The 21715-nt window shown below is 38.8% G+C and overlaps 1 protein-coding gene across 3 annotated transcripts; it reads left to right on the top strand.

The window, feature by feature from the left end:
- Nucleotides 1-1557: 1557 nt before the first annotated feature.
- On the top strand, nt 1558-21345 carry svilc (supervillin c). Of its 3 annotated transcripts, none has more exons than XM_063018827.1 (30): nt 1558-1599; nt 5896-6421; nt 6857-7000; nt 7974-8147; nt 9122-9153; nt 9480-9541; nt 10297-10442; nt 10696-10921; nt 11504-11976; nt 12592-12676; nt 13139-13186; nt 13306-13374; nt 14304-14372; nt 14459-14664; nt 15007-15164; nt 15270-15359; nt 15765-15901; nt 16187-16334; nt 16430-16569; nt 16713-16888; nt 16980-17103; nt 17254-17548; nt 17817-18041; nt 18220-18427; nt 18580-18713; nt 18899-19054; nt 19797-19925; nt 20054-20157; nt 20268-20420; nt 20757-21345. In XM_063018827.1, exons 2-30 carry the CDS (start codon nt 6129-6131, stop codon nt 20841-20843), a joined length of 4491 nt encoding a protein of 1496 aa, XP_062874897.1. In that variant the 5' UTR covers nt 1558-1599; nt 5896-6128; the 3' UTR covers nt 20844-21345. The 3 variants fall into 3 exon arrangements, with proteins under 3 accessions (XP_062874897.1, XP_062874899.1, XP_062874898.1); XM_063018828.1 differs by lacking the exon at nt 1558-1599 and adding an exon at nt 3088-3173; XM_063018829.1 differs by lacking the exon at nt 6857-7000.
- Nucleotides 21346-21715: the final 370 nt, after the last annotated feature.

Genomic DNA, 21715 nt, shown 5'->3' with positions numbered 1-21715 from the left:
GCGCAGAGTCTGTTGTCGTTGTGCCAATAAATGTAGCTAGATTTGATTTCATTTCATATAAAACAACAACAGTTTAAAATTACAGTTTTAATTGTCACAATCCAAAGTCCTCCAGTGTTATTAATGTGAATAAGTTGAAAACGCTCCTCTCTGCAGCATTTACAGCCTGATAAAAAGAAGTATGCATGGTGAAATTACAAAATCAAAAAATACAGTACAAGCCTGTCTGATACGTTAAGGTACATATTGGTGCGCCTTTGTGCCGTTTCGTGCGTCTTCATACACATTCGTGCTTCTCTGTCCTCCTTTATGCATCTATGTTAACACTTTTATTCAGTCGCTGAATATACACAGTGATGCCATGATAAAGTCAAGCCAGTTTTCTCATAGTTTAAAAGAATTTTACCAGGGAGCTCCGGTACTCGAACAATAACACCATTTTTTAAAGGAGTAAGTCAGTCCAATGATCTTTCATTGTCCTGAAATAGCTTAAGTTTATTTATTAATGCATTTTAATAAACGCATCATCCTTATCAGGATTGGAAGACATAAGAAATAGTGATTTATTACTGTAAACTGCCCTTAGGTGAAAGTAACGTAAGTAACGTAGTTGCCCTGCGTTGGAGTGGTGCCCTGTCTGGGGTGTATTCCTGCCTACTCCCACTTTCTGGGTAACAATGGACACACCGCAACCCTGAACAGGATGAAGCAGTTAGAAACAATATATGAATAATCTCGTTACTATTTCTAAATCTTGAAGGAAGTAATTATTTAAGATAGCAACATCTACCAGGACATAACATACCTAATTCTGACTGTCACTACCCAACCCTGCACAATAAACTCATAAGACTGTACCTTCATTGCACTTGCACTTTTACTGGACTTTGTTTACCTAAACCTAAGCTGCTAAATCCACTACTTCAGTTCTGTCTATGCACCTATGCAATTTGTCTTTGTCATTGCACCTTGTCTAAGCACCTTATGTATGCACATTTTCTTTTCTTTTTTTTTGGTAACCTTCCCCATTCCCTCTCCCCTATTGTCTTTGCACCATTGTCTTTCGTTGTCTGCACTGGAGATGTAGCCTGACAGTGTTTCGTTATACTGTACAGCCCTGTATTGTGTATAATGACAAAGTTGAATTGAATTGAATGTGTCACTAAATGTCATTGTCCTCTCAAATAAGTACAGCAAATTTTTCAATCACCCGGCTTATTTAATTACAATTGTTGCAGGTAACAACTGCTCTGAAATGTACTTTGTTTTTGTTTTTTTCACGCCACATAATGCAGTTTTAACTTTGTTTGCTTTATATTACCTGGGTAAGAACTTTTCTGGACCATACAGGGTCATAAACTAGATTTGCCAGCACTCAGCCTTGACCTGTTGGTGTGGAAGGGTGCAGGCCCGCTGCCATGGAGAGGTGCTATTTAGGAGGAGGTGTTATTTATATCAGCATTTACCCCGATGCCCTGACTCTCTCTATATAAAACACTCTGCCTAAAACGGCTGTTCTGCCCCTAGTCCAGGCGTGGTGCGCATGCGCCGGTGCCGCATGGCTGCTCGACCAGCTGAGCTGAGCCGTCTACAGAGTGTGTGAGTACTGTCTCTACTTTTCTCCTGTTTTTATTCTGTTGCTGTGCTTTATATGTGTGTGTCAGTGATTGGATTATTGTGTATCATCCAGAGTCACAATGCGAATGTAAAATTTGAGCATTGAGATTTTTTTTTAAGTAGATAAAAATGTGTATAACGCCGCCTGTTGCATCTGTCAGAATTGTCCTGTGTTGATGAATTATGTTTCCTTCGCTTTACATAAAACCTGCACATTCTTCGAAAAACTGAAAATAGTGGGTGCATTTAAATGCTGGATATTTTAACACTGTATTTTGGTTTGTCTGTGTGCGCGCACCTGTTGCTAAAGCGCGCTCCTGTGAAATTCCAACCCGTGATTGAGTCATGAGCGCGCAGAGGCAAACAGGGGAACAACTGTGACTGCTGGTGCACAGTGGGGTATTGTTTTTGTAAACCAACCCCATTAACAGTCCAAACAGTTGACCTGCCTCTGAATTACATTAATTTACGTATTTATTAGGATTTTAACGTCATGTTTTACACTTTGGTTACATTCATGACAGAAACGGTAGTTATTCATTACACAAGATTCATCAGTTCACAAGTTTAATGTCAAACACAGTCACAGACAATTTTGTATCTCCAATTAACCTCACTTGCACGTCTTTGGACTGTGGGAGGAAACCGGAGCTCCCGGATGAAACCCACGCAGACACGGGGGAGAACATGCATACTCCACACAGAAAGTACCCGGACCGTCCCACCTGGGGATCGAACCCAGGACCTTCTTGCTGTGAGGCGACAGTGCTAGCCACTGAGCCACTGTGCCACCCCCTGATGAATTTTATATTATATATAAAAGGGAACAATAGGATATGGCAGCCTGACATCACATTCTCAAGCTCGAGCAGTTATTATGGTGGCGTTTTGGACTAATGTAAGCTACTTAAAAGCTATTTAAAATGTGGGATGGGCACCCTGACTAGTTGGGCTGCATATGGGAACGAGCAAAATATGTTTTAAGGTGAGCTTTAAAAAAATACCGTTAAACTACATTCACTAAACACCATACCTTTGCTTTCAGAACAATCTTCATTCTTTTTGGCATGGATTACACAAGATGTTTAAAGCTTTAAACTTTGGGATTTTAATTCATGTTGACATGAAATTAACATTTATTAAACCAGAGAATATTCTTCTAGGCTTCTAGTCTTAACAGTCCAGTTTTGGTGAGATGTGGAACCTGGTCTTCCTGGAACCTGGTGCTATTTGTGGACGTTTGTTCTGCACATGTCTGTGTTGAATCTAGTAACTGGATTGGTGACTTTAAATTAAGTGATCCTGAACCGGCAGCTACATCCTTTCTCTGATACCCAAACTACCTCTGACATCATCTACACACACACACACACACACACACACACACACACACACACACACACACACACACACACACACACACACTTACACACACACACACACACACACACACACACACTTCCCCTCTCTCTCTTTCCAACACCGTCATTACCAGCAGAATTGAAATGTAGTCTGCAGGGGGTATGTTGGACATGTGGATATGTCACATTTAGAAGGTATGGAGTAAGTTTACTGTGATGCTGGCATGTGTGTATGTGAGTAACATTTATCTTACAACTTTTGAGGTTTTTGAGAAAGCTTTTAAAAATGAAACACGTGTGTATGTGCTCGTCTGATCTGAGCATTTCAGCAGAGGAGGATTATCTGACTAATCTGGTTATATAGCTAAACTTGGACAGAGCTTAGAGACTTCAGGTAGATCATGATACCTGCTGTGCTGCAACATTAGTCCGTCATTGTTTGAATCAGCTATGCTGAGTATTTTATTAGTTTTTGTCTTCATGCATTGCCCATAGGAAGCATCATTTTCCAAATAAAACAAGGTTATGGTATTGATATTGGTTATGGTATGTCACTATTACCTGTTGCATTAAATGTATTTAAAATCAATGTATTAAAGTAAACTATATGCTTTCAGCTATGTGGTCACAAAGTTGGTCTAAATTGGCTAAAATTAAATGGATGTTTTTAATGGCTTTTAGTTTTTTCTCCTTTGCTAAACTTAGTATTTAGCATTTTAGCACACTTTAACATGATCCTAGTTGATCCATCATAACTCCATGTTATTTTTTAATGAATCTACTTAAATGTTTTTATGCCATGAATTCAAGTCATTTTGCCAAATTACCATGGTTTGACTAGTGCCCTGTTCAGGGTACAACCCAAGTACACAGTGTTCCTGGATCCACCACAAAATAAATTAGGCTTCAACCTTCATGCTTACTCAGAATTGCAGGAGTTTAGCTAAGGCTAACTTGACCCTAAACATTATGCCATTAGTTTTCAGTGATTATGTTGCATTAAACTGAAATGAAACATTCTGTTTACGTTTGTAGAACATAAAATCCATCAGATATTGATGTATAGTATAGATCACTTTTTTGGCATTGTGTAATAAATTGCCTTAGGTGTTTGGTAAGTACCACTGGCTTCTGCTCTGTTGTCAGATGGGACATATTGTGTTGCAAGAATGCTGACACTCACATTTTACATGTTTGGGTTCAGATGAGGCCCCATACATCCACACCCACTGCTAACCACACACCATTCTCACTGCTGTGCTGAATCTAATACTGATTAAAATACTGATCTAACAACACAGTAGGGTAATGTTAACTCATGCTCAATCAGATCACATCATGCTTCTGTTCTATTTTAAACATCGTTAGTCGTTTACATGCCTGGTCCATGGTAATGCTTGTCTGATAAGGTGATGATATCATTATTTATGCATGGAGCTCAGCTTTGTTTGTGTCATGCCAGCAGCCTGGCAACCAGGTAGTTACGGGTAACTCTGTGTCTGTGTGTGTGTCTGGGTGGGTGCACATAGCTCTGACTGCTTCAGTCCTATTTAGGCAGTATTGGATCATTATATCAGACCCAAAGATAAATCATGCTAAAATAGCACTCCTAAAATTGCTTGTCTCTTGATCTCTGCACTTACGTTGCCCAGAAGCCAGGTGTCTCTAAAGGCTCTGGGTTGATGCACTTGTTAACCAAGCAAGTTGTCCAGTGGTTCCCAAAGTAGGGGGCTTGGAGCTACTGCAGGCAATGAATGCTGTTACACAGTAAAAAATTTAGATACATAATGCATGTCACTTGTTATAATTCCACTGTAAAGGTGATGTGTCACTATTCTGTGTGGATTACAATGTTTAAAATAAATTCCAGGGGAGGGGAATGATAACATGATAACATGGTATATATATTAGGGTTTGCCACAGCGAATTCTGGTCCACATATCAGACACAGTTGTCAAAGTGGATGCCCTGTTTGACGCAACCCTCTTGGGACTGGTATCTCCCAATGACAAGGCTATTTCAGCCAACACCTACCGGACTCTAGCCAATTATGTCTGTGTAGACGTTTGACTGTTCAATAGCAATAATGGGCTTGCATAATTTTCTGCTGTTTTACTTGAGCATGTTTATTATGATTGCTCTATCAATTATGTCAGTAAAAAGTTACATTTGTTTTCAGAATAATCGACTTAAAATTTTAATCAAGCTGAGAGCCAAGACCTAATCAAATCGTCATTAAATTCACCAGATAAACATGAGCTTTTCTACAAAATGTACTATATTGTGACATATTGTTTCACATGTCGTTGACTGCTGCTGTGAAAGGTTGCTGAGTTCTGCAGTCTGTCAGAGGTTTAAGTTACACTGGAACGGGAGATTCCCGAATGCTAGAGCAGCAACCAAAACCAGGTCATCTTACAGTGTGAGATGTAGAGGTGGATGCTGGTGGTGGAGGTGGGTTCTCTGTAGATGGCATGCTGGTGTGAGAATAGCTTTCTGCATCATTTGTGAAAGTCTGTAGTGAGCAGCACACAATGAAACATAAAATATCTAATTTTAATTATTCTTGGTTATTAAAACCTGTCGGTTTAGTGATTGCTGACCAGCTTAGCAAAAGAAAGGTGCTTTTGTCAGTGTGTTGTCAGTGTGCTCTCAGTGCTGGTCCCAAGCCCAAATAAAAGAAGCAGGGTTACCTCAATAATGTCATTTGGTGTAAAAACTGTGCCTAGTCAGGTACGCAAACCAGAATGATCCACTGTGTTGATCCCTAAAGATATAGAAGCAGCCGGAAAAAACTACAACGGTTGATTAATTTCTGATCAATAAAATAATGAATGTCTCTCTAAGTATCTGATAAAGTTTAAAGTTCATGTATGTGTAAGATAAAAGCTGTAACCTTTAATTTTTCTTATCTCAGCTGTGCCGTGTCCTTACAAGAGAACCACAATGCTAGCTGACTGTTCGATTTGTGAAGCTGCTGATTAGTCAAGGCTTTGTCACTTTTCTACTGACTCTTCCCACTTTTAATCTCCTCCTTGAAGTGTGGACATTACCTGGACCACAAGGACCAGCACTATTTGTAAATGCTTCTTCAGTCCAGGTAAACAGCTCAAGCTCCTTAGCAAGTAACAAAAACAACAAAAGGACACTATGGAAAATTCAGCAGTGGAATCCCGAGCTGAGCGGATCGCTCGGTACAAGGCCGAGAGGGGGCGTGAGCTGGATCTTCTCTATGGCAGCCAAGATGAGGACGCATCTACTAAGTGCTTTAAGAAACAGAGAGAAGGGCGTGGCAGCCGACAAGACTCCACCCGCTCTGAGGGAGGTGTGTGTGGAGTTAATGGAGTTGAGAAGACTTGTGAAAAAGCAAAAGCTGAAGAAGAGAAAAAAATCTCTAATGGATATGACAAGGAGACTAAAGCTGGGAAGACCAACCAAAACAGGTAACAGCTACATTTACCCCCTTTTTATGGGCAATTCTATGTAATTTTTACCAGAATTAAAGACACTACAATAAAATACAAAATAAAAAGTGAAATGATCCCTGAATGTCTATACTAATAGAATAACAATTTAAATAAATAGTTGAATCTTTGAAAATTGTACATGAACTTCAGAACTTGTTAGCATTTTGTATAATCAATGTTATTCCAGTGTGATTTCATAAGAATTCAAACAGCACTTTGTGATTTTACTGAATGCTTGGCTTTGTCTGTCTTCAAGTGCCCACAAAAATAATCATGGGCTTTAGGTCAGGTGATCATAGAGGAAAGTCCCAGGCAGTTAGCACTTCTTAAGTTTTTTTCTTCAAGTAGTTGTTACAAAGCTTTGAGGTTTTGCATCTTTCCTTCTGTCTTCATTAACCCCTTTTTATCCAGCACTCTGTCTGGAGGAGACCATCCTGACACTGACGTGCCCCAGCTACACACTGGTGTGCCCCAGCTACACACCGGTGTATCGGTGGGCAAGCTGAAAAAGGCCCTGCTGCAGCAAAGCTTGAGCTCAGCTCCCAGTGATAAAGTGTAGGGAATCTGTGCAGAATGTAAACAAATGTGTGAATGTAAGCGTGTGTGCCTGAGCTGCTTTGCACTCCTAAATCAGACTAAAGCAGAACAATAATTTCGGTGTGGGAGTAACTGAGTGTGTTTAATTGTACAGGACTGGTGATAACCTTCACATGTACCGAGGCACTTTAATTCAGCTTTAACTCATAAATCATATTAACAGCAGGGTTAACCTTACTCGCTCTGCATTCATGCTGTCTTACAGTAAAATCAACATTGAAGTGAATCTGAATCTGTAATGTCTGTGCAGTTACCATGACGGGTCATTTTCTCTGTACTGAGAAAAGAGCAGAAAACAGGTTAGCTGGAATTGTATTGGGAGTTTGTCAGCGGTGGAACTGGAAACCTTTCGTTCTAACATTGAGAGAGCACAAAATCATGTGGGATTCCTGGGCCAGTGCATTACCTGGTGTTCCAGACAGCATAACTGGCACTATTGTCTGGGTGAAAGTAATTTCAATGTGACACCACTGTGGCATGCATCATATGTGGAGGAAGCATGTTCTAGCCCTTATTCTCCAATTGGCTTTACTAAAAATAGACTTAGAAAGAAAGTCAGTTAGTTTATGAATACAGTAAAAAAACAGTTTAAATATTACTACATAATAAATGCTTAAATGGGGTGGATATGAGAATTTCCTATCAGAACTTTCAGAGATCAGATTCAAATATATGTTTAAAAATGTTCTACCAAAAGGAGGTGTTGCATTAATGTTAACCGCCATTAGAATTCAAAGTTTTAAGTAAACAACTGCAATTTTTTCTGTTCTTTTCTTACTACAAGGAAACCTGTTTATCTGTGGTGATTGCCCATATGCCACAGATGTCATAGGTCCATCTCTTTAATACAAAGTGGATATTATGATAAGAATAACTGAGAGTTGCTTTACCTTTGCTATCTTTAACTTTGTCTGATCTGTTTTTGCTGTAGTCCTGTGTCTGGAGGCTCTGGCACGACCCTTGAGCAGACGGTAAAATCAGGCTCTGATGGTGGTCGACGGAGAACTCGGCGCTACCTGCCAGCCGGGGCTGCCGGGAGCCGTAAAGCTAATGAGCGTTTTCGAACGCAGCCGATCACAGCCTCAGAGATGCAGAAGAGCTGCGGGTATGATGCATATTAGTATTTTTAGTTTTTGTTTATGAGAAGTATGAGTGTACTGATTTCTACTTGGCTGTAGGGTTTTTAGTGGCCATTTGGTGACAAGCTAATTTTTGCTGTAACCTAAACACTGACACATGGACATGATATTAAAAGTTATAGATGTGGCATCATTGTATAAATAACAATAGCTGTTATATTCGATAATCTATTAACATTATCTTTGGAAAACGTAAAGATAATCAATATTGTATAGGCGTATGAGGGGAGGATTATCATTTATATAAGGTCAGCTCCAAAATTATTGGCAATTATGTGGTGGTTTAGCTAAATCTTCCACTGAAGGTATGATTGATTACATGTGTTGGTTCTTTTTTCCTCTTTAGATCTTAATGCTACAAATTAAACTAATTGAGCAACTGGTTAGATTAAAGAATTTGCTGTGGGCTGGTAAGGATTCGTGCAACTAGTAACAATAATAGTAAAGGAGAAAAAAATTGGTTCCAAATATTTGGAAATTAAAAGATTTTTGTGATTATTGGATCACAAGTCAAAAGTTTTTCTGATGTTATCATGAAAGAAAATTGTCATTTGACCCAGACTAAAATTAGCTTTTTCCTTCCTCAGTAGAAGCTGGTAGTTATTGGATTAGCTGTAGGAAACACTTTTGATGCACTCAGTCTGTCCCTGTATGACCAACAACAGTGTTAATGAGAGCTCATCACTTTTTGTTACACTGATGTCATGGTTTAACCTGCACAGGCATGTGTGTATGAGTGTGTGTGTATGAGTATGTGTGTGTATGTATGTGTCAGATGGCCTAAAGTGGAAACGGCGAGGTCATAAAATCAGTGTGAAATCATTGTGTCTCTTGTCTAAATGATGTGTCTCAGTGTTTCACTTCACTTTAATGTGTGTGTTGTCCAGTTGTGTGTTTGCCCTGTTAACTTTACTCTGTGTGTGGATTGTTCACTCTACAGAACCATGGAGAACACGGATCAGGAAAACTCAGGTTAGTAATGATCTTGGAAAACGTGTATATTTCTGTCTCTCTCCTTCTTTTTCTGTATTTAAATTAAAGTACTCATTTTAGCACAATCACACAGTGACAAGAAAATAAACACGTACAGAACTGACAAACATCACAATCAACAGGCAATTATTGGACTAGGGATCCACAACTAGGGATTTTAAGGTTTGACTGTTTACTCACAACTTTCAAAAGCATGCCATATGTGAGCCAGTTGACGTAAGTGTGTAATGCTTTGTGATTGAGACCTGTACTGTGCTCAGTCTTTGTTCCAGTCCTCTAACTGAACTTTTCCTTTCTTATCTCAGTGGATGTTAAGACAGACGAGAGAGCCATGATGAGCGTGGCTGCCAAGATGTCTCTCTTTAAAGTAAGTTACTTACAGCTTTTCTGGTGTCTAGTGGTTCTGGTATTTTGTAAGACATACAAATGTTATTTAGGTGTTTTTGCTTTATTCTATCTGGAAAATTGACTTAATGGAGAAAAACGTTAATGGAGGTTACAGAGCAAATAAAACCCTGCTATAATTAGACACTCCCCCTACACACACACACACACACACTCCCGTCCTTTGGATCAGGGCTGGTAATTGAACACTTTGAGCATCTGGTTACTGCAGGACTCACAGGGTTGAGTTTGTTATCACACTGATCGCTCTGCTGCTATTTTATTCACCTGTTTGCTGACCCACTTTTGTGCATTAAAAATAAACTGCAGACAGTCGGCTAATTTTATTTGAAACTAAAATAATTGTTTCAGGTTATATGGCCTTAAATTTATATGATTAGGTGTTTCAAAGTGAAACAGTAACAGTATTGGTCTGATGAGACCAACTTTCTATAAATAATGAACAATGTGTTCTCTTGGCCAAAGAAAAGAACAACCGTTCTCATTTACCTATGCAAAACGCCAGTGTCTGTTATAGTACAGTGGTGTGTTTGTGCCAATGGCATGGTTAACTTACACATGAAGCCACCATTAATGCTGACAGGGTACAAACACTTTTTATTATTCATGTTGCAACATATGCCTTTATCTACATAATTAATTTTGTGCCATTATAAAATACCCCATAAACAGCATTACATTAGCATACTTTTAGCTATTTTTTTCTCTGTTTATTAGGAGCTTGAGAGATCTGCTCCCCAGGCTTGTTCCTTTCTGAGGCCTCGTTCCAGTTGTAGCTTTTCCGAGCCCAGAGTTCGGCATGGAAATGAGATCCGGTGTCCTGCTCAGCCAATAAACTCTGAGGATAAGGGAAAACTAGAAAGGTGAGTCGGACCAGGTAGCTAAGAGAAGTGTGTGTGTCCACGGCAGCCCAATGTAAAAAGCTTTATAATTTTTTTTAACACAAAACGAAATATACTTGATTAATAAAAATGGTAGGAATTTGATCCCACTGTGGTTTGACAAGATGTAACGTAAAGTCTCCTCATGGGGCCGTTTGTGTACAAGTTTATTTAGTGTTTATTTAATTATTATTATTTTTCTTTGCGACGTTCTCCTTTCTCTCATCCTATGCAGTGATGATGCCAAGCTGGCACAGACAGAGGTGGAGGACGATGCCAGCTCTAAGCTGTCGCTAAGTGAGAAACTGGCACTCTTTAATAAACTGTCTCAGCCAGTCGCGCCCACTGAAAGGCCTCGGGGTAAAGGAGGGGACGGACGTTCTTCAGAGTCCTCGGAGAGACGCAGACATAAGGGAACGCGTTATCAGACTCAGCCCATCACGGCAGACGAGGTCAAATTGGTCAGTGTGTGTGTGGAATGAATAAACATTATGTCATATACATAGGATTTATTCTCAGACATAGTAAAGTACGTCAAGTATGAAACTGATGTGGGCACACATTGATGACATTGGTCTAGATAAAGCTTACATGAACATTATACATTATACATATACACTTTTCATCACAAGAGGAGTAATACATAATTACTTATATTTATTATGAAGTAATAATTTTATGCACAGAAAATAGATATTGAGTTACATTGAGACATTGCATTTACAGTTCTGGTTGATGGCGCCTGCATAGAGACGGGATAATAAAGATTAGTAAGTGACTCAGTACACGATACTGATCCCTGTGTGAACCCTCCACGTGTAGGTGAAAACAAGTGGTTGGCAGCTGCACACGTCAGAGGGGCGTGTGTTAGGTACGGCCTTCCTCAGACAATTTAATTGAATACGACTAGATTGGGGGAAAAGCCAAAAAAAAAAACCATTAATTGTAATAAATAAAAACTGCAGCATTCTCATTGCATTGTGACAGACTGTATCATTGACGGATCAGATTGGCCAGATCTAACCTGATGTCTTTCTCTTAAGCTCCAAAAAGATCCTGTCTGGCCGCCTTCTGCACACCCGTCTCCTTCCACCTCAGACCAGCAGCAGAATCTCTCAGTCAGCCCTAAACCTAGTGAAGTGACTCTCACCAAACCGTCAGAGGACTCCCAGCCTGCTCAGAGGCGAGGCCCAGAGGTCAAAGGCATCCTGAAGAAGAGCAGCCCTAATAACGCTGGATCAAGGGTAGAAGCTGAGCACGAGCGCATTCTCAGCAACAAAAACTTAGAGCTGAATGGAGAAAGGAAGGAGGGGAGCTCACCTGTAACAGCAGGAGAATATTCTCCAGCTCCACGATCTTCTGCCCCCTGGAGACAAAGAGCCAGGAAGGACGCCACCTCCGCTCACAAATCTCGAAGAATTTCCCCTGTGACTGATGACCACCCATCAACACCACAGGACAAAGAAACTCAGCACAGAGCTGCAGACTGCAGTGACAAAGCAGTAATGAGAAATGGGTATTTCATTTGTTTCTACTGGCACTACCTGAATAGAAAACCTTTTTAATATTATATCAATGATATCAATATCAACTAAACAAACATTTCACCATCTGTTACTTGTTACTTATTAATAGTAAGATAATTCAACACAACAATAGAAAAAATACTAGTGGGTAATGTACATGATTGAGAACGTTTACAGTGCATTCACAGAAGTCGGCCACATCACCATACAAGTAATGTCAGATTCCCAAATCCTACATTTTCAAGCATTGGAACTTAATAGGTTTGGTATTAATTTGTAATAAAATCATTAAATGAGCTACCTACTGGTTTACCACAGGTATACAAACCAATTATTTGATCTTAATATTTATAGTAAAGGCTTTAAAACTACTGGTGTACCACAGGTATACAAACCAATTATTTCATCTTAATATTTATAGTAAAGGCTTTAAAGCTACTGGTTTATCACAGGTATACAAACCAATTATTTCATCTTAATATTTATAGTAAAGGCTTTAAAGCTACTGGTTTATCACAGGTATACAAACTAATTTCTGAAAAAGCTGGGACAGGAGGAAAATTGTAAATAAACTAGTTGTAATGTGTTATGTTTTTTTTATGTAGCTTGTCTCAATCTCAAGGATTTGTTGAAGAACAGAAGCAACAGACTGAAATGATGGGAAGCATCACACCTACTACAGAGATACAGGTGTGTGTAAGACATACTTTTTATACTTGCTAGCTGCGTCAGCTTTATTTTAGCTTTTTGGGAAAGGGAAAAAAAATCAGTAGTGTTTATCGTATTATGGCCATTTATTTTCAGTGTGAATTAAATATTGTTTAAAAATATTGTATTTTTTTCTAATTAACCTTTACAGGTCGAATATTGACCTCTGTTTTGCCTAATTATTTCTCTAGATACATTTAGTTGCACAAACATATCTGCTAAGCTAACCCAAATGAACTGTAGCATCAGATTGAACTCATTAATGACTCTGCTCTATGTAAATGACTTCAGCTGTGTTCTGATGACAGAGTAGAAACGACACACTTATTTACACTGTACATATTTCTGTCTTCACTTGGAGCTTTTTACGCCATCATCGTGTTTAATGTTCATCTCTTCACGTCTTCTTTCTCCTCTGTTCCTGTCCTGTGCTGCCATCTGTAGAATCAGAGCAACACTGCTAGTGTCTCTACCACACCAGCTCAGTGTTGGGTAAGAGTGAAGCACAGATGGAAACATGGCTTTCAATTTCCTTTTTCTACTCTCATTCTTTCCTCTCATTCTCCCTTTTCTGTCCTTGTTTTCTTTTATTTACTTCTCATCCTGTTTAGGAGCCTGTCTATTCTACTGTATTCTCCCCTCCCAGCAACCCCACTCAGTACAAGGTGTTTTTTAATGAGGTGAGTTGGTGTGCAGGCATGAGACTATTAGGGCTCCAACCGCCATGAACAGTTTACTGTTTAATTAATAAAAATTCAGGGGCTTTACATTCTGAGCTGTGATAATGCGATAACTACTGACAATATTATACATGTAGACATAAATATTCATATAAAACAAAGTTATAATGGTCTGGTCACAGATATCATCAGCCAGTAGCCTATTAGTTTTGTTACATATCAGTTTTTATAATTCTAATGTTAAAACTTTTATATGTTTTTTTTTTTAAATCACCTTTATCATCTAATTAACATTTCAAGAGTAGTCTTGTAATTGCATTTCTGTTTATTGTAAAGACACATTCCTAGTCTTAATGGATATTTGATATACAGTATGATATGTACAGCTCAAGCTTTATACGCTCCTGCTTACTGTATATGTACATAATACGATACACTGGTCAGAAGGTTAATCCCATTATTTATTTCAAGAAAGATGCCATACCTATAATATACACACACACACACACACACACACACACACACACACACACACACACACACACTACAAACATTCTACAGTTTATCAGTGTCCTTTAGTTTAGCACTATATTTGTTTAAAAGAACATTGGGAAGATAAATCATTCAGAATTTAGCAGATGGGACTTTCTACAATGTTGATTATACCTGTTGAATGTTCTGTCGGCTGGAGCCTTGTGTGTACTGATGCATGCGTGTACAGCGTGGAGTGAAGTTCTCAACATGTGCCAGTGATTTTAATAAAGCTGATGGATTGATGTATGATGTGTGTTTTTAAGTCACCTGTCTGTTGTGACTGATTATCTATTTTCTGTGTGTGTGCATGTTTGTATAGCTACTGGTTAAGCATCTGAATTTTTTAATCCACCCTCTCACTTGTCTTGTTTCTCTATTTTTGTGTCGTGCTGCAGAGAAGTCTTTCTTATGAAGCACAAGAGATTTCCTCATCTCAAGAAGAACCAAATACATGGGAAAATAAGGTATCCCACACACACACATCTATGTTTGCACCCAGACATAAACAGAAATGTGTCTGGGTTAAGTGTGTGTGTGTGTGTGTTTGTAGAAGAGCTCAGTAGAAGATGATTATCAGGCATCTGTGCAGACAGACACAGAGTCACAGTCTCAGGGTTTTGATGAAACACAGACGCCCCAGCAGCAAGTTGACGAGGAGGTGATGACCCCTGATACCCCCTCAATTCTTGAGTGTAAGAACGGCTCAGAAGATACAGAGCAGGACCTGAGCAACATTTGCCTTACTAACACACCCATGTAAGTCCAGACTGTGTGTTTACTTAAGTAAGAGTGTTGGCAATGGTGGTGCAAATTTAGCAACCTGACTAACTGTATTCCTTTGTAAAGTCAGTTCTCATAACTTGGATTGTAAGTCCCAGAGGGCAAAGAAAAAGCAACAATTCTTACCTATTACCTATATTATGATTATACGTATAATTAAGCATCAATTGTGTGCACATTTAAATGCCACAATAGAACTGCTGAACGACTGACTATTGTAAAGCTCTTTGTTTATTAAAATTATGAATAGTATAAATTATTACATTTATAGTTTGGAAGATACTGTGTATATGACTGTGTGGGTCTGTGTTTATGCAGTTTGAGCTCTGCAGTGGCAGAACATCGTCGTTCCGTCCGGCCGTCCCGTCGCACCCGGGCTTCAAGAAATCCGTTACGCTCTCTTGCAGCCCGAGACGACATCCTACAGGACTTCATGCAGCCACAAGATGACCCTGATGCCACAGAAACCCATATTGGTGAGTCACATGACCATTAAAAGTTCAGCTACATGTTTAACCACATTTGAACTAATTTTATTATGAGATTGTGATTTAGAAATTCAAATCTCTTTTGTTCCACAGCTCTGAAGAACAACCACAACACTAATAATGCTTCATCAGCCAAGATTAGCACTGTACCCTTTAGCAACCTCATGCTCATTCATATTAAAGGTATGAGCTTTTTGTTTTTATACAATTCTTAATGTTTTGATTTGCTGTGTGGCCAAAAGTATGTGGACACCCTTCCTAATAATTGAGTTTAGTTGTTTTAACCACACCTAAATCTATCAGGTGTATAAAAATGAGTTAGAATATATAGAATAAAATACTCATTGTTTGATCTTCATTGTTGACAGATCCCCAGCCGTGCTTTTATACACATAGATAGGTAGATAGATAGATAGATAGATAGATAGATAGATAGATAGATAGATAGATAGATAGATAGATACTTTATTAATCCTGAAGGAAATTAAGCGTGCCAAACGTTTTTTTCAGAAACCGTGTAAATATTCGGGAATTTGGTGATTTGTGTTTGATTGCATTATGGGTAATGTAATTTTTGCTCTTTGTCAGGCTGTAAAAGAGTGCAGGTGCGTTTAGTGGAGCCGGTTGCTTGCTCGCTAAACAGTGGTGACTGCTTTCTCCTCATCACCCCATCCGAGTGCTTCTTGTGGATAGGCCAACTGTCTAACACCACTGAAAGAGCGAAGGTACACACATCTGTATTACTGCACCATAACAGCCAGCTTCTCAAAACTCACAAAGTACAACTTTTATACCTGTAAAAATGCAGCTATGTTACATATAATGTCTGTTATTTTATCTATACTTTGAGTTTTGATTCAGTAATGCTCTGATAGATCTGAATATTGAAACCTCCCTGATTTGTTACATAATGAATTTCAGACATAGTTTAAACGTTATTATGACCCAATATTTATTTTATTATATTGTAGCACAATAATTGGTGACATGACTTTGATTGATTGTTTAAGGCTTCTGCCATGGCCTCATTGATTGTGGCTCAACGGGATTTGGGATGCCAAGCAACAGAAGTCATTCACCTAGAAGAAGGAGTGAACATAGATGATGCTCAAGCTACAGAGTTTTGGAAACTTCTGGGAGGCAAAAGCTCTTACAAAGGTTTGACACACCAAAAAAAAAAATCCTAGAACATTTTATCTTCAGATTTTTTAACAGGACGAATCTTTACATCTGTCTGCTGTGTTTTTGTGCAGGCTGGTCTGATGATGACCAACAGTATGAGAAGGCGATTTCTGAATCGAACTGTGTGTACAGACTGCAGGGTGACCGATTCATTCCACATGAGCAGGGCTGGGCTTCAACACCGAACCTGTCTCTGCTGGACTCTTCTCAGGTATTAAGAAATTATCGAAAATGTAATACTTTCTACAGTGGTTTATAAAACACACCAGCTTCTCATTTCAATATTTCCTTCTCAGTCTGAGTTGCAAATTATTACAACATATCCCACTCTCATTTCTTTTTCCCCCTTTTCAGACTCTACTGTTTGATTTTGGCAGTGAGTTGTACCTGTGGCACGGAAAAGAAGTCTCCCCCAGTGAGAGGAAGTTGGCCCTGCATTTGGCTCAGCAGGTATGGAGTGGAGATTATGATTATAGTACCTGCAGAATAAATCCTCTCGACCCTTTCAACAGCAACACTGAAATTCAAAGGTGAGTCTATCAGCACTTGGAATATTTAATAAAAATGCACTAAATAAGATGTCATATGATCAAATCTTTGTGTCTGTGTGTTTGGGTTTAGCCAAGGTGTGGGCCGGCCATGCTGGGCTCTGTTTGGTCGTGTTTTTGAGAAGAATGAGACCGTTCTCTTCAGGATGAAGTTTGCTGATTGGCTTGATCAGGTGGAGAACATTATGGTGCAGCAGGTGAGCAGATTAGCAACATGTTTGTTCCTACTACCAGCAATGTGTCCAGATAAACATGAGTGTGTAGTGTAGTAGTGTTGCTCCAGCACAGCATATAGGAACCAAATGGTTTGAAAGTCGATTGTTTGCATTCTCTGACTTTCACTCCAGACTCCTGATCCTGTAGCTCAATCTGTCGACACATGGTCATGTGATGCCAAATCCCTGCTTACTGGAAGTTGCATCTTGGAAACAGAGCCCATCATTCTGCAAGGCATGGATGTACAGAGAGGCTGCGGCCTGCTTACTCTTAGTGATGGCCAGCAGGTGGAAATAAGCACTGATGCTGTTGAAAGTTGGCATACTGGCACGAAAGACATCTGTAAAGTGGCTCCAGAGAGCATCGGGCAGTTACATGAAGTTAATACGTATGCTATACGGTGGAAGTACCGCCTTAGGGCCACGGGTGAGTTTAAATTTTAAACACAGTGTAAAGGGCTTGGACATGCCCCTTTAAATCTGTCATTTTCTCATAAAAATTATTTAATTAATATTTTCTTTTTCTAAACACACTTCCCACTCAAAATTAAACAATGAGTAGATGCACCCACTGCACCAACATACCACCCTGTGTTAAAACAAAGATGCTTTTTTAAGTATGCAAATAGAAGAAAAGCCTTTCATGTATTTCATAATTCATGTCTAACTATTTCTTCTTGTGCATCTTTACACAGACAGTCAGGCCATCGCTGAAGGCCAGAGTTCAGATCAGGAACGCTCTGCACTTTTTGTCTGGCAGGGGCGGCACACCCAGATAAATGAACAAAACTTTTCCCTGCCACCGTCCCTTCAGAACGAGCCCAGAGTCTTCATAAAACAAGGGGAAGAGCCAGCATGCTTTCTGCAGCTTTTCAAGGGAGGTCTGATAATTCACAGAGGATGTAACAGTCAACACACAGGTGAGTGTTTAACCTAAATAATACTTAATACATTAATATTTAATGTTATGTTTACATTGGCAGTTTGGGTGGGAACTACACTTAAAATGTTATTTTTGAATTTTATTTACTTCAGTACTGGATTTGAGAAACTAGAGCAGACCATGATGACTGCATGTGAATTGTATCTTTGTTTCAGATGGCTGGCGTCTGTTCTACGTTAGGGGTGCTGTACCATCGGAGGCCAGTCTGTTGGAGGTAGATTGCAGCAGTTCCAGTCTGCGCTCTCGGGGTTCTCTTCTCCTGCTAAATAGCAAGCAGGCGGCACTGTACCTGTGGCATGGCTGCAAGGTTCAGGCTGGTGCTCGTCAGGTTGCCAAACACACCACCCAACAGCTCCAACTCACGTAAGCGTCACAATTCACTGACATCTATAAAAACTCCAGTCTGGAACTCTAAGTGCTTATGATTGGGTGCTTGATATCAAGACTAGATTGTGATTAAAGCATGTCATTTTTGAGATTTTGGCTAATGACTGACACACATGACTATGTACTAGGTTTCCTCCTGAGATGGGGCTAAGCAAGGGCTGCATTTTGAACATTCAGGAAGTAGAAGAAGGTGCAGAGCCTAAAGAGTTTTGGAATGCCATTGGGCCACAGGACAGAAAATCCTATGATTGCATGCTACAAGGTAACACTTAATACTAATATTATAAATGAAATATAATAAAACAAATTCTATAGACTCCATCATACAGTTTAAGTATGAGCATTCATAATGTATAATATAATAAACATATAATAGTAATATGTGTAGTATATAAAGCATATTTTTACATTAAAAAGGTTTTAGTACAATAATTGTGCTTCTTTCAGATCCTGGCAAGTACAACTTTACTCCCCGCCTCATTAACCTAAGTGCGCAAACTGGAACTTTTAAAGGAGAGGAGCTAACAAGCCCATCCAGCATGACTGGTGTTATTGCGGCAATGCCATTCCTTCAGGACTGCTTATATTCAGTACCACAGCCAGGTGAAAGCAATATATCGATTTACACATTCACAATTCACTATTGGGTTTGTACTAGTCAAGCATTCCTAACAAATAAACCAAACAACTGAACAATCCATGATTTTTGACTGAAGTGCTATGATCGTCTACTTCTACCGACATGGTTGGGCAGTAACTGCAGGGCAGTTGTAGCTTAGTGGTTAAGGTACTAGACTAGCAATCCAAAGGTGGCTGGTTCAAGCCTCACCACTGCCAGGTTGCCACTGTTGGGCCCTTGGGTAAGGCCCTCAACCTTCAATTGCTTAGACAGTATACCATACACTACTGTAAGTTGCTTTGGATGAATGAATACATATTCAGAATGAATAGTTCAGGATACACACAGTGGAATTTATAATATAGTTACTTAATAGTCATTATACATAACTGTAATTTGAGCATTTCACATGTAAAATATATTGTTACAAATTGTTAGTACATATTGTTAATTGCTTTTTCCCATGCCGTGGTTACAAACAAAATGTAGCATGTTAGTATCTCAAACCATTTTGTCATCCATGATCCATATAAATTCCATTTTAATGTAGCTGAATTTCAGCTGGTTTTGTATTTGCTATATAAATGCAGAGTTTATAACAATATGCTGTTGTTAAAGCTACATTATAGTGCATTATATCCAAATGTAAACAACTTAAGATTCACAAATATAAAAAAGCACGACTCCTTGTACTTACTAACATTATTTTATTTGGACTCTCTACAGCTCTGTTCCTGTTGGATAACTCGATGGAGGTGTATTTATGGCAAAGCAGTGGCGTTTCGGACTCTCCACGTCCTCGTTGGGACACGGAGAGAAAATGTGCCATGGAGACAACACTTCAGTACTGCAGAGGTGAAAATGATTAGGTGGATGGAGAAATCCTAGTAGAACTATTAGTAACAATATATCTAGTTTTGTTTTACCATAAGTGCCAGTTTTTTGGTATATATATGCATATTAAACTGTTTGTTGTTATACAGAGAGAAATCCCAAAAGACCTCCAATGGCTTATCTTATTGAGGAAGGAGCCGAACCCCTTACCTTCACAAATGTGTTTCCATCTTGGGATAAACCAGCAACACAGGTCAGTCAGACTTCATCATGTTTTAATTTCTTTAAAGACTGTTATTACATTACTAACAGTCAGGTTTTAGCACTTTGGCAAATGTAATTGTTTGATATTTATTGGTGCAGATCTCAGTGCAGAAGAAGCTAACGTTAGTGCAGGATGCGCTGGCTGTGCTCAGCAGGACACAGTTTAGTGTTCAGGATCTGTTAAAGAGTCCTTTACCAGATGGAGTGAACCCTTTACACTTGGAGACCTATCTGTCCAATCACGACTTCCAGGTAAGCCTCAGGAGCTAAACCTTCACATGTTTAATCACTATTTATCAAATCAAATACATCATCTATATATAGTAATGTCATATGTAAAAATTAAGAGGCCAACAACTTGAATATATCCGATATATTTGTTCTGACTGTCACATGTCACACCCAATTATTTACTTTAAATGAGTGGTTTTGTAGCTTTAATTTTAAGAGTTCATGATTTTTTTTATATTAAACTTGCTCTGTTGCATCCCAAAACAAACGTGATTATTTTACTATTTTCTTTCTGAACTTGTTTCTCCAAAATGGGTTTACAGCTGCACGTTTTAAAACGTATTCTTTTTGTTGTAGATGGTTTTGGGAATGAAGAGGAATTACTTCAATGCTCTGTCTGACCTGGAGCAGTTAAACCTGAAGAAGAGTAAAGGACTTTACTGACACAAGGCCTGATCTACTACTGAACCTGAAATCTAAGAGGATGTTCAGTTCTGTCAACAGTCTGCAGTCCTTCAGAAAGAGTTTTTGTATACCTATTTTGGAAAGTCCCGTTTTTTTTTTTTTTTTTCAATGTACAGTGTAAACTGTTTAGTTATTGAAGTGTGTGTGTGTGTGTGTTGTGTGTATGAGTCTCGAGTTTGGTTACTTTAGCGCCTCATATTCAGCCACTCATTTTGCTCAAAAAGCCCTGAGCTGAGGTGCATCACCTACTTACCCAATGGACAAATTCAAATTTCTTCTCTCTCTTCATCACTAGCCCTTTATTTCAGCTGCAGGAAGGATGTGAATAAGGTGGTGTGTGTGTGTGTGGTTCTTTTACAAGACATGGAATTAATTTTGGTACCCTTAAATGTAATAAATAATAAACTGAACTTAAATTATTCTGACACTTAAATGTATCTGTACATGTAAAACTAGTAATAAATAAAAAACAGTAAATCAAGGAGTTGAAACAGCTGTTTATAAATAATAAAGTGGTTACAAAATCAAACCAATAGAACCCAAAAAATGAATAACATTCCTCATAACAGTGCTCATTAAGGACTTTACGAACTAAATGAAACTAAAGTGCCAGTCACACTGCAGTATTATTATATTCACTACCCATTAAACCTGTGAAATAGCTTTTAAAAAAGTAAGTAGAAGTTAATACTCGAGCATTTTTGCACCGAAGTGTTCCTCAAAGGTCCAACATTAGCTTGACTTTGAAATTGTGCCTCAATTATTAGGCGCTATTTAAAATCATCAAAATTGTACTACAAAAATCCTTTGATTTGTCATGAGGTCTTTGGGAATCCCTAAAGGTTTGGTAC

This window comes from Trichomycterus rosablanca, chromosome 22 (assembly GCF_030014385.1).
Source record: "Trichomycterus rosablanca isolate fTriRos1 chromosome 22, fTriRos1.hap1, whole genome shotgun sequence".
In the NCBI taxonomy this organism is placed as follows: domain Eukaryota; kingdom Metazoa; phylum Chordata; class Actinopteri; order Siluriformes; family Trichomycteridae; genus Trichomycterus; species Trichomycterus rosablanca.
This window is presented reverse-complemented; position numbering and strand designations above follow the sequence as displayed.